The following is a 14,100-nucleotide window of genomic DNA, read 5'->3' as shown; positions in this document are numbered from 1 at the left end:
CTCTTCTTGCAGAGGATATTGCTACCAAGAAAATGGTCTTAAGGGTAATCCACTTAATAGTCAGGGATTGTAGAGGCTAAAACTTGGAATCTGATAAACTTGTAAGAACAGTATTCAGGTTCCATGGAGCGACCATACTTTTAACTCTGGGTTTCAATCTATCAGCTGCCTTTAAAAACCTAGAAACCCAGGAAACCTCATAAAGACTGGTGTTAAATAGGGAACCTAATGTAGAAACCTGTACCCTAATGGTACTTAGGGATAGATCCAAACCGTCCTGGAGAAATTCCGGAATTAGAGGGATATTGAGGTCAGATTGGTTAAACCTAACACCACTCCAGGATGCAAATTTCTTCCACACCTTGATATGCCTTAGAGATATTGAATTTCAACTAAGCAAATGGGTATTTACAGCCCTCTGGGATAGACCTAAACCTAAGAGGATGGATTGCTCAGTAACCAGGCTGACAGATTGAGAAGACTGGGGTTTGGATGATAGATTGGACCCTGCATTAGGAGATCTTCCCTCAGGGAGAACAGGATTGGATCCTCCTGGCTGAGGGATTTTAAGAGACCGAACCAGCCCCTTCTGGGCCAAAAGGGGACGACCAGAATTAGGACACAACCTTCGGATTGGAATTTCTGCAGAACCCTTGGGATCATCAGAATTGGGGGGGGAAGGCATAAACCAATCCCGACGTCTAGTTCTGAGTGAAGGCGTCTACTGCCACACAGGGATCTCTTGGATTGAGTGAGAAGAAATGCAGTACTTTGTGGTTTCTTCCTGAGGCAAACAGATCTAGACTCAGATTGCCCCATTGATTTTGGATCCTCTGAAAGGCCAACTTGGATAGGGACCACTCGCCTGGATCCAGTCTTTGACGACTGAGAAAGTCCACCTGAAGATTGAAAGAACCCTTCAAGTGTACTGCAGCCAGAGACTTTAGGTTCCTCTCTGCTTATAGAAAAATTTGTTTTAAGAGATTCTGAAGGTGACCATGCCTTGTACCTCCCTGATGTTGGATAGAGGCTACAGCTGTAGAATTGTCTGTGGACTAGTACATGACAGTTTTTGGCCTGTCTCTGAGTTGCTCTGAGGCCTTCCCATATATCTTGAAGTTCCTTGTAGTTGGATGACATCCTTCTCTGAGCTTTGGATGAAGTTCCCTGAAAGGAACTTGTGGCATTAAGGGCACCCCAGCCTCCTCCTGGCTCCAAGAGACTCCTGACTTCAGATTCTTGTCTCTGAGCCACCACTGTAAGGAGGTCTTCACCTCTTTGGTTACAGACATCCCCTGGTCTAGGGTTAACTGAGATCTGTTCCATTTCCTGAGAATGAGGTCCTGAAGAGGCCTCATGTGGAATTGGGCCCAGACGAATACAAGAAGATAGGGAACCTAAAATCTTCATGGCTTGTTTGATCGAACAAAATGTCTCTGAAGAATTGTTGGAACCCTAACCTTAGGTCCTGGATCTTCAGGGATGGAAGAAAGGATTTTTGGAGGCCAGAATCTAGGAGGATGCCTAAAAATATCTTTTGATGGTTCGGGATAAGACTGGATTTCTCCCAGTTGACTATCCAGACCAGTTTCTGAAGTTGAGAGAGGACCACCTAAAGATGAGCTTGTAGGAGATCCAACATTTCTGTTATAACAGATCGTCCAGATATGGAATAATTAATATTCCCTTTTGGCTTAGGGAGGCCACTACTTCTGCCAAAATCTTGGAGAAGATACGAGGAGCAGAAGATATTCCAAAAGGGAGACAGTTGAATTGAAAGTGATGAATCTTCTCTTTCTGCTTCACTGCAAATCTCATTTTCTGGATAGGGGATGGATTGGAACATGAAAATAAGCATCCCTGAGGTCTATTGCGGCCATCATAGCCCCCTTTTTGATGAGCTTCACAGCGGATCTGACAGTTTCCATTTTGAACCTGCGATAGGTTATTTGTTTTTAGGGGTCATATCACCGGACCAGGCCTTCAACCACAGGACTCTTCTGATGGTGTTAGAGTACTGCTGTACGGGCAGAAAGTCTAACAGACTCAACGGAGACGTCTGCTAGGAAATTAGTGACCTTTCTAAGCAGCGGAAGGCTGTCCAAGATCTGCTCTCTTGGCATCTTGTTAATTAAGTGGAGCTCTAATTGCTCCCGCCACACTGATACAAGCTACACATGTTTTAAAAGAGCAGCCGTAGCTTCCGACATTTTTTTTTAAGGAGGCTTCTGCCTTTCTGTCCATAGGGTCTTTTAGTTGTGCAGCGTCCTCAAAAGGAAGGACTATGTGCTTTGCGACCTTGGCCACTGGATCATCGACTCTGGGAATGGATTCCCAGTCTGTGCAATCTGCCTCAAAGGGGTACCACCTTTTTATACCACGGGGAATAAAGGAGCCTTTCAGGTTTGTCCCATTTCTCTCTTTTGATCTTCTGTATATTATCCAGAACCGGGAATACCTCTGTCTCCCCCAAACATTTCCACCTGAACAGATCTCGGTTTCCTGGGAATCTCCATTCTGATTGAGGAACTAATCAAGGCCATTAGAGCTACAATATCCTCAGAATTAAAAGGGAATATCTTATATTTGTTATCTTCATCAGATTCTTGAGATCTTTCCAAGATCTCAGGATTCACTTGCCATATACATAAGATCTCTAGAAGAACCCGGTCTATGGGGAGGATCCTGGGCAGATTGAACTTCCACTCTAACTATGGACTTGATATCCTCCAGCAGACTAGATGATTCAGACTTGACAGATGCGGTACATTCCTTGCATAAAAGGTTTAGACAGAGGAAGGTAGACGTTTGGAACAGAGACCACACTTCCTGGGTTTAACCTTGGCAGAAGAGGAAGACTCCTTTTCTCCCTGCAACATACAAGGGAGAGAAGGGTCAACCACTACAGGGTAAGTATAACATAAGGAGGGTGCCTGACACAGGCTTCTCACAGAACCCAGAGTAGTGGGAGACTCAGAATAGGAGGCAGTGGTGGTAGGGGCACTCATGTTTCCAGTTCCCGTCCACAGAACGCCAGACACTGCAGGCAGGGTGATAATGTTGGGACTAGAGTTGCCCCTTTTAAAACGCTAGGCAAGCGCCAGCTGCGCCCTGTGTGATGTCAAGACGCTAAGCCACACCCCCTCAGCATCTGGAGGGAAGCGTGTCCTAGCATTGCTCCAACCGCCTTTCCACTCCGCATAAAGCCCAGAACTGACCTCTGGTCTGCAGAGTTCAGAAAATAAATTATCCAGGTAAAAAATAAATAGGCTAGGAACCCAGCAGAGCTCCCAGCACCTATATGGTCTCCTTCCTTGACAGGACAAAACACTGGCGATGAGGGGGGAGGGTTGGGGGTTTTAAACATCTGTTTTTCTCTGCCCTATCAGAGGAAGTAGTCAATCTCAGTGTGTGCTGTCATGGAGATGACTGGGGGGAAAAAATAAATAAAATATGTATATTATAGGCATCTTAAAAAAGGATTATAGGCACCAAACCCAGTACCGGTTCAACAAGACCATGTTAGCTACATTATTTGTATCTATGAGAGAATTTTGAAATACCTAAGGAAGGGTCACAGCCTCACAGGGTATAATTAATATGCTGTTAACACAATTAGAAACCTTACGCACCTAATGCTAGTGATTATGTCATTTTATATATAATACAGAAGGGTGAAGTGAAAAACAACCTTGTGAAGACTTCTAAATTGAGCTGGGTGGGAATAAATCAACTAGTGCTTTAAATAAAACATGACTTCAAAAGGACATTTAGGGTCCATTCACAGATCCGTGAATGACCCGCAGAATTGCCGAACAGATGCAGACCCATTCATTCTCTATGGGACAGGAATGGATGTGGACAGCACCGTGTGCTGTCAGCATCCACACTTCTGGAGCGCACCCCTAATCGTCCTATTCTTGTCCACAATGCCAGACAAGAGTAGTCAGTTCTATGGGGGTGCTGGCCGGGTGTATTGTGGATCCGCAATACACTACGGACGTGTGAATGGACTCTAAGAGAACATTTTCTACCATGACACAAATTAAAGGCTATGGACATCGTCGGGGCAATTTTTAATGATTGCATTTTAATCATTTTGGGCTAAATATTTCTTTAGTTGGTCTTTTCTGCAGTTTGAGATAGATATATATATATATCTATCTATTTTTTTTAAATCACAAAAAGTATATTTGCAGTCGCTCCGAGTTCCGTCAGCCCATATGAAGCCTTATGTCTGATCTGCTGACTTCATAAACAAAACTCATTATACAGCTAAATTCTTATCAGCCTTAGGCCTCATGCACATGACCGTATTTTTTAACGTCCCGCAAAACATGGTTCCGTTGTACCGTGATCCGTGCCCGTTTTTTCTTCAGTGGGTCTGCCGTGATTTTTGGAGGATCCACGGACATGAAAAATGAAATAAAATTCTAAGTCAAGTTTGCCATTGAAATGATAGGAAAAAACGGACACGGATACGGACGACAATCTTGGGTGCATCCGTGATTTTCACGGACCCATTGACTTGAATGGGCCCGTGAACCGTTGGCCGTGAAAAAAATAGGACAGGTCATATTTTTTTCACGGCCTAGAAACACGGGTCACGGGCACGGTGTAAAAACGGTGCACAAGCCGAGTTTTCAACGGCCCCATTGAAAGTCAATGGAGCCGCAGAAAAAAAACGGAAAACGGCACAACGGCCACAGGTGCACACAACGGTCGTGTGCATGAGGCCTAAATAAGGCTTTAGCTTATGCAATTCAGGAACAGTCTGCAAACAGACTGAATTTTAACCCATTATATCACAAAAACCTGCTGAATTTTTTTTTTTTTTTTTTTTAATAAAGGCCAACTGAAGAAATAATTTCACCCAAGATGAGGAAGATGCAAATCATAGCAAAAATACCCAAGTGCGTCTTTCGCTTTTAAAAGGAAACTTACCAAAAGGGGTTGACATGCTTCACGTGTGACTATATTTAAATTTTCCCTCACTTGTATAGTGGCAGTAATGTGTGCAGAACATGTGTCTTAAGTTCCAAAAAAAAAGGATCTCCATGATAACACTACATCTGACAAATCAGAAGGTGCCATGTTGTCATCCAAACCTCTTAGTAGTGCTGTATTAGTATTTGGGGCCTGTAGCTTCAAGTGATCATGTTCCAGCATAGAAGACATTAAAGTTTAAGGTGCTCTTCACACATAATTTAAAACAGATATCAGATGGAGTCTGGGACCACCAAAACCCAATGTTGAGAATGAAGTCACTATAGGGATAGGGCCAATTATTTGACATCATTGTTCATCTGAATGCTCAATCCTGATAAATGGCCTGTGTGAGTTCTGCCAATGACCCTGCAAAGCTCTTTGTCAGGTGTTCACATCTTTCATGCATGACCTAAAATCAAAGTTTGTCAGCAGCACATTGCCCGTTGTAGGATGAACTGACAATATGCAAAGTGAATGGAAAACGAACAGTAGTGATAATGTCTGAAGGTTCTCATTTATCCAGGTCATGGTATATCTGTAAAGAATAAATCAAGGCAACTGGACTTACTGTAGATTTCTTGAAAATGTTTGACTCGTTCTTCCAACGAGCGTTCTCAATTCTAAAATTATAGTAGTAATAATTCACCCTTTCACTTTGTATCAGCAAGTGTGAAAGGCACTAAATTATAACCAATCTGAATATAGTCTATCGACGCTCAATTTTGGCCCGGTATCTGCTAGTCACTGCTGGTTTAATGGAATGAGTAAACTGACTGAAACATTCTCTGTTCCAAATCTGAGCATTTCTACCCCTGAGATGCAAGTACGCTGAACTTCCACTGACAGACATTGCTTTCAGCCACGAGGAGCAGTGTGGTGTAATTGGATTAAATATTGCACCCAGGTAACAATCTTATATTGTAATCACCCTTAGATTAGAATAAAAATTTAACATTCTGGAATAATTCCACCAGAAAAGACAGATGTGATCTACTTTTCATTTATTTACTATAAATAACTTAAGTGACCATCCTACAAACATACAAGGCTTGTACAAAATAATCAAACAGTTCATTTTGTGGTAAGGAGACTTGGGATTAAAAATACCCAAATACTCTTTAAAAAAAAAAAATGCTAAGCGAGTGATCAAGTATATAAACAGTATATGCTACCCCATGTCTTTATTAAATAAGTAAATGTCCCTTCAGCGTTCTTCATGTGCACAGGTCATCCAAGGCCTTTGGTCGCTGCATGTTCATGAAAAACAAACCCGTGTTCTGTTTTCTACAAAACAACTTTCCCCCAGGTGTTCATATCCTCCTATCAAAATGTACCGCTAAATAGATTCATTCCAATTTAAATAGATTGCATGTGAGGTTGTGCTGGCTCCTTCGGCAGACACGCTTTTCTGAATAGTGATGATTTTACCAGCCTGGCGCATTACCAGAAACTACAGAGCCATAGTTCAGTTTGCTAATACAGTAGCAAGGTGGAAACTTCCATTAAAACAGTGAAGTTCTCCTTTATTGATAGAACACTTAGAAGATAAATGTGGCAAATGTGTTCACCGCTTCTTTTTGCTGTGTCTCAGCATCTTCTTCCTCTTTAGGATCATGTCATAAAGTTTCTCAAGTCCTTGATGCAAACCTCTGCCATCTATTGCACTGCAACCTTGAATATGACTCAAGGTAGATGTACCAAGTTCATGGAGCGCTAGCAGCTTTTCCACCTCCGTTACAGAGAGTGCATCTGTTACATCTTGTTTGTTAGCGAGGATTAAAACAGGCACACCTTGGTTTTCAGAAGTCCTGGTTATTTTGTGTAGCTCCACTTTAGCCTCTTCCATTCTTTCCTGCTCTGAAGAGTCCACAACAAACACCATACCATCAGTCCTTCTGGTGTAGGATTTCCATAAGGGTCTTAGTTTCTCCTGGCCACCTACATCCCAGACTTGAAAAGTGATTGCTTTGGAATTCCCAACTGGGGCCTTTATCTTTTCCATATTAAAGCCCTTGGTGGGAACACATTTCACAAACTCCTTAAATTTTAGTCTGTACAAAAGAGAGGTCTTCCCAGCAGAGTCCAACCCTATAACCACCACATGCAGGGTCTGAAGTGTAGGTAGAAACGAGGTGTTGGGTGCTATCTCAGTAAGATGGTTCCCCATGGCTTTAAGTGTATTATCCCTTGAGAACTTTTTAAAGATGGTACTTGAGTTCTTTAAAGGAGTCACATAGCAAAATGGGTAGGTGTTAATGCCACTCTGAAATTCTTATCTGAAAGGAAAAAGAAGAGACCATTAGTCAACATCTGGCACTGATAAAAAATAATGAAAAAGGAGAACCGAGGATTGGGGTGGTTGAAAGAGAACATGCAGGGTAAGAAATTTGAGCCCTCTCCCCCACCCCCACTGTTACAATGCCTACGTGCACAGACTACCAAAAAAAAAAAAAAAAAAACACAGCATGGAACCAAAGAAGTTCAGATATTGGTCCCTTATGGAGAAGTACACTCAAACCTACAAAGCCTACTACAACATAGAGTTAAACAACCAAGAGTTGCTATAGGGTTGTCCAAGAACTGGTTTGTGAACATTGAAATTTGAGAGTGGTTTCATCAGGCTGAGGTCATTGTTTGTTAAGGACTTTGCACATGCAAAGTACTTGGAGCAGGTATACAATATGCTTGTGTTAGCACCTTGCAGGTATTCACAAAATTAGTGGCTCTCTCGAAACAAAGTATTTTGCCACAAAGACAAGTCACATCAAAGTAGTCTTACAATACATCTGCTTCAAGAACCTCTGGAGAAGACATAAAAGCGTACAACACGAACTTGAATCCTACCCCAGGTTGTTTGCCTGAGCACAGTGAACATAAGAAAGATATCCTTGTTTGTTTGCGGTATCCAAGGGCAGCAGTAAAGAGAATATTCCCCTTGTTATGCCTTTGAGAAAGCTAATGTTTAACTAATTTACCTTACACTTATAGGCAGTTCGGTGGGACTCCCTTGCACATCTGTAAGACAACAGTAAAACCCCATCCCTGGGAGTAAGGGCAATTTGCTAAGAGTCTATCTACATTGAATGTGCTGCAGGCTCAGGTGCCCTTTAGTCAATAAAGCCAGTCAGCTGTAAAGAGACTGCAATAAACATCAGTGGGTCTTACGGACAACTGGGAGTCACAATAACATGGCTTAATGGGAAGTGCAATGTGAGTCAATACTGTAGGAAAGCTTTTAATTTAAAGGGCGGATTCTTATTCTATAGATTTAGGACAATAGTATGGAAAACTAAGCGGATGCCTATGTGCCAATGCAAGATGATGGAACACAAGAGAAGCAGCAATGGAGTTTGTGTTGAAATCTAGGTGTTGCTATCTGCATGGAGTTTGCATGTTCTCCCCATGTTCACATACAAGATTTAGGCAAATTTAACTGAAACACTGTGCAGAAGATGCTGGTCCTTTAAGACTTTCCATCGTAGCCCTGATTACATATGTAGTGAGTGACAGACTACACCAGGCGTTCATTTCTCAGGCCGACTGCAATTTATTTAAGCGCTCCCCTGATTAAATTATCCGCACAGCTATGAAATCAGATTTCTGCGGCTTGTTCTGGCAATTCACACCATTAATTCATAGAACAAACAAATATACACAAGAAAATCCCATATATTCCCCCTTCTATGTAAAGACAGTCACCAACCTACAATAGACCCAGCAGACTAAAAAAACTGATCCCCCTGTTCACAAGTCCTCCAAATAACACCAGCCACCCTACCACTACACATACAGCAATGAATGGTCATGGGGAGAAAAACCACGGTATAGGATTACTCTCCTCATCAGAGAAGTAAAACTCCCATTATACCCAGGCACAACCAGATACAACACATATGCGTATATTCACTGAAGGTACAAATGGCATCCAAGAGTGCTACAGATGCATAAAACATACCGACTGATGCATATTGTATTAGAAAAAAATAAAAAGGCGCTACCGACTATTACCTATACACTGGATCAAGCTACAAGATGGTGCATTGCCTGCTCAATTTGCTGTTGGTTTAGCAGCATCACAACATACAAAAGTCCCAAGTCTCCTATGATAAAATTCGAGATATATATTGAACTATAGAATGCAAGCTGCTCATAGCAAAGACCCTGCAGCAGTCACCGGTAAAGATACAATCTGCTACTTGCTTGAAGCATATCACACATAAAGCATTACATACCAATAATAATGAAATAGCACTGCTATTAAAGGGCATGTACATAATAATCAGAAATGTAAAGCTGCAATACTGACCTTGTGCACACACTCTGTGTATATAATATAGATTTGGCTATGTAGCCAGCAATAGCCTGCCATACACAGTGCGCTCCGCTCTCCTTCACCGACACATCAGCTCTGCCCAGACTCCACAGCCTCCAAAGCCTTACCCTTAGTCATGTGACGTCACGCCGAGACCACGCCCCTCCGTGCGCTCCCCTGCCCGGCCCTGTTAACCCGCTAGGTGCCGCTCAGTATGTGGAGAGGCTTTTGTTCTATTACCATTCCTGATCAGATTTACATGTCCTGTGGGGAGGACGTGCTGCAGACGGGATTAGTAATGAGGTTATATGAAACTGCATACAGGTGGTGGCACTGTGGTCAGTTGTGTAACTACAACTCCCAGCAGACCCTTCTCATCTGCAGTGGATGTGTTCAGAGAGCCACAGTGGTCTGTTGTCAGTGCAGCCGCAGTCTGTGGTCCTCCATCCGGTGTGAAGCTACAAGTCGCAGGTTCTAGGGCCACAACCATGGGCTGGCCCACCATTTATAAAGTTCGCTTTAATATCAGACGGTAGAAGTGATAAAGAAATAATCCACATCTGATGGCTACAGATATGAGGGAACCATGTCTGTCGGTTCATTGGTCTGTCCGAAAAACGGAACTGGTGCTGTGGGATTTTTCTAGTCGGTAGTCCGACATCTAGGACATAATTTTTTTATTTTTCCTCAGTCACCTCTGTACACTAGGCGGTCAGCAACCTCTGGCTCTCCAGCTGTGGGGAACGTCAACTCCCAGAGTCATTCACTTCTACGGGAGTTTTGAGAAATGCCAAGTGTGCATGTTGGGAGTCGCAGTTTCCCCACAGCTGGGGAGCCGGAGGTTGCTGATCCCCGCTGTACACAGTCGCACACGTCTGTAGACATTTCGTTCCGAAGTACAGTCAAGTGACCAGTCTGACAATGAAAGGGAAAGATCATAAATCTGCACCGAAATTAGTAATCATTTATAGGCCGTGACCCCTCAGGATACAATATTTCTTTTCTAGTCTTTTCCGGGCCATGGTCAATCGAAACTCAACATACAATGTCTCAGAAACAGATCCAACTGATCAACATGGCCATTCACCTGCGATACTACATGTTCTGTGCTGCCCCCTGTCTGTGCCAGGATGAGCTGCAACTTTAATTGCCAGTTAAGTGGCGGCTCCATTCAATTTTTCTGGTCCGTGTATGTACTATATACTATGCAAGACCCAGAAGAAGCTCCTGCTCTCACCAAAGAAAGTCATGTCCAACTTTCAGCATCTATTCTATCTGTTTTAGTTATTCCCATCATTGCTAGGATATGTCCCCAATGTCTGATAGGTGCGGTTTCCACCTATGCTTTAGAACGGAGCGCGCAAAGTCCCAGATGGCGCATCACGCATGTCCGGCCGCATCGGCTCAGCTATTTCCGTCAGCCCTATAGCAGTGCCTGCGCTTGTGTAATGCGTCTCCCATTCATTTCACTTTTTCTTATTCTGGGATGACACACATTTTTGAGCTTTGGAACCATATACTGGACTGGACTCAAGTTACAATGGTCTCCACTTACAATGGTCGTCCCAGGACCACGGTAATGGCGTCATATTCTGTGGCGCTGTGCAATGTGGTACACGTCTTTTATTTTCAAGCAAAATTGTTTTTGAAACTTTTTAAATATACTTTGTGTTTCAATTCCTCAACCTGTGTAAGATCTTTGCTTGCTGACAATGAACGGAAACGTTTTTTGTTTCCATCCAGCGACAGAACACCTGACCTTATCGTGCCCGGCTGAGACAGGTGATTCCACGATTGTAACATGGCCACACTTTAGGGTTTAAATTACATTTCCGACACTCAGAACCCATATAGCTGTGCTGGTTCCTAGCCCGTGCCTGTAACAACTTCTTATATTCCATGGACTGGCTCCTAGTTTTGAACTGTTGACTGTCAAGTGTATAAAGGAGTTCTCATGAAGTAGTATTTGTACGCCCCCTTGTGGAAAAGTGCAGTATTACTTGTCAGTTGTTACAAGGACATTGTAATCAGATGTAAGTACAGACACTTCCTAGGTTAGTGTGTACACAAACTGGCATGCTCCTGAGCCCCATGGATTTGTCCTGAGGTTGGGAACCTGCCTAGGTGTACTTGTAGGTGATGCCGAAGGGAAAAAAAAAAGAAGATCCTATAGTTGGTGCTTTCCAAAACAAGGCATTCTTCATTCCAAATGCAAGATAAGAACAATAAAAGTCCAAATAATGTGCTTTTCTTCAGATTAGAACAGAAGTCGTCATGTCCTAAGGCTACTTTCACATTAGCGTTTTCAATTCCGCTATTGAGTTCCGTCATAGGATCTCAATAGCGGAAGAAAACGCTTCAGTTTTGTCCCCATTCATTGTCAATGGGGACAAAACTGAACGAAATGTAATGCACCAAAATGCATTTTGTACCGTTTGGTTGCGCTCCCATCGCGGACAGAAAAGCGCTGCAAGCAGCGTTTTTCTGCTCTGCGATGTGGTGCGAAGCAAATTGGTTCTTTCCTGGCACACAATGTAAGTCAATGGGTACGGTCAGTTTTCTCTGACACAATATAAAACGGATCCGTCCCCCATTGACTTGCAATAGTGTTCATGACGAATCCGTCATGGCTATAGAAGACATAATACAACCGGATCCATTCATGACGGATGCATGCAGTTGTATTATGGTAACGGAAGCGTTTTTGCAGATCCATGACGGATCCGCAAAAAAAGCGAATGTGAAAGTAGCCTAATGAAGAAGGGGCTGGTCCCCAAAATGCATTATTTGGACTTTTATTGTTCTTATCTTGCCTTTGCAATAAAGAACACTTTGTTTCCGAAACCACTGGCACCAGGGTCTTTTTTCTTCTTCTGAAATAATCTACAGGAAGGAACCAGACAGACAGATACTTTTTGGAACATTGTAGTAAGTTTATTAATGCCCATCTATTACACAGGTCAAATAAGCAAAGAATGACAGAGGGACTTGGATCAAAAACAGTAGAAAGAAGAGAGGTTACGGCAGCATCTCCGGTATATCCTTTATTGAGGCCATGAGTGTGTACAAAAAGCAAACAAATACGACGTTCCGGCTACATGGTGGCCTTTATCAAGCATGTGAACCATGATTATAACAACCATAAATAGTAAAAATTAACTCCTTCCACCAATTGGTGGGACCAAACAGCGTGAAGCCACAACCCACTGATGTCTTCTGTATAATTAAAAAGTGAACACAATCTGGTATCCAATAAAACACATCAGTGCATAATTAATCCCTGTGTTTACCTTATATCAGATGGTCGCAATCAGCCAAGGCAGAATACAACTGGACTCCATATCGGCGTCTAACAGGGTGCATTGCGCATGTCAGTGACGTCATCCCGCTGCTGCCGCAACGTCATGACGAGCGCGCACCCAGCGCATCCTCAGTGTACACTTAGTCGGCATATGAAAGCCGCTCCCGACTCGCAGATCGCAATGTACTTGTGAATGCTCGGATCCATACCCTAAATAAATACAAATACACAGCTACCCAAAACCATGCAGAATAGATTAAAAAGGAGCACTAGGCTATATGTGGATAAATCAAAGTATGTATATATTTTGGCCATAAACATGCCTATCTAAAATTGATACAATATTAAGCCCCCTATTGCGAGTCACTGCATGGCATTTTACCTATCCCATATTAACTCTATATGGAATGAGGGGCAATATAGTCCCTACCGTGTATGTATATAGCTATATGGAGCACAGATGTATAGCTAGACCTCCGACCATCATAAAATTCTATAAAAAAAAGTGTGTGACAAATTAAAACAATAATATACATATCAAACATGTAAAAATAGCCTATACTGAATTGGACAAATAAGATAAAAGGTACTACCTATCAACACTATTCACATTGAATTTGATGTTAAGCCCATGGATTGCCAAATTCTTGAATTGTGGGCAGGCCTCTATGCAGAATGTGCCATTCAGAACCTGTGTTATACTTGCCTTATGGCTGCCAAATGTGGATACAAATGGAATACGTCCCATGTCCCTATTTGTTGGAGAAGTCTGGAATGTGGTCTCTCTGTCAATCGCCGAGATCCTGACTCTAGTGTTCTGCAGTAATTTATCCGTAAACCTCCTCTTGGAGAACCTATTACACATTTCATCGATCCGGTCAAAGAATACATCATCCTCTGATACCACTCTCCTGACACGCAGAATTTGGCTCCAAGGCAATGAATCAAGCATGCGTCTGGGATGGTTTATTTCAATTAGTGGGCTTCTGATACAGATCTGTCTTGACCTTACCTCCCTCTATGTATATTCTTACATCAAGGAATTGTAGTTCTTCCTGGGGAACCGCCACGGTAAACTGAAGGCCCGGTACCCCCCTATTCAGATGTTGGTGAAATTCATTCAGTGAGTCAATGGACCCCCTCCAAATCATAAAAATGTCGTTGATGTAGCACCACCAACACAGCACCCACTCCATAAATGCAGATGAATACACCAGTCTGTCCTCCACCTCAGCCATGAAAATGTTGGCATACGTTGGTGCCACGTTCGAACCCATGGCCACACCTCGCTTCTGTTGATAAAAGTGCTCCCAAACAGGAAATAGTTCCTCCTCAGGACCAACTCGAGGAGGTGGAGAACAAACCGGTGGGCCTCAGGAGTGAGCCCTGTTTGGTGCCACCAATTGGTGGGGGGAGTTAATTTTTACTATTTATGGTTGTTATAATCATGGTTCACAGCCTTGATAAAGGCTACCATGTAGCCGAAATGTCGTATTTG

The 14,100-nt window shown here is 42.8% G+C and overlaps 1 protein-coding gene across 1 annotated transcript; it reads right to left on the bottom strand.

Moving 5' to 3' along the window:
• Nucleotides 1-5,973: 5,973 nt before the first annotated feature.
• ARL4D (ADP ribosylation factor like GTPase 4D) lies at nt 5,974-9,425 on the bottom strand. Its single transcript, XM_044274910.1, has 2 exons — nt 9,296-9,425; nt 5,974-7,265 (listed from the first exon to the last, which is right to left on the bottom strand). Exon 2 carries the CDS (start codon nt 7,154-7,156, stop codon nt 6,554-6,556), a length of 603 nt encoding a protein of 200 aa, XP_044130845.1. The 5' UTR covers nt 7,157-7,265; nt 9,296-9,425; the 3' UTR covers nt 5,974-6,553.
• Between the last annotated feature and the right edge of the window lie 4,675 nt (nt 9,426-14,100).

Source organism: Bufo gargarizans, unplaced genomic scaffold (assembly GCF_014858855.1).
Source record: "Bufo gargarizans isolate SCDJY-AF-19 unplaced genomic scaffold, ASM1485885v1 original_scaffold_2117_pilon, whole genome shotgun sequence".
Lineage (NCBI taxonomy): Eukaryota > Metazoa > Chordata > Amphibia > Anura > Bufonidae > Bufo > Bufo gargarizans.
This window is presented reverse-complemented; position numbering and strand designations above follow the sequence as displayed.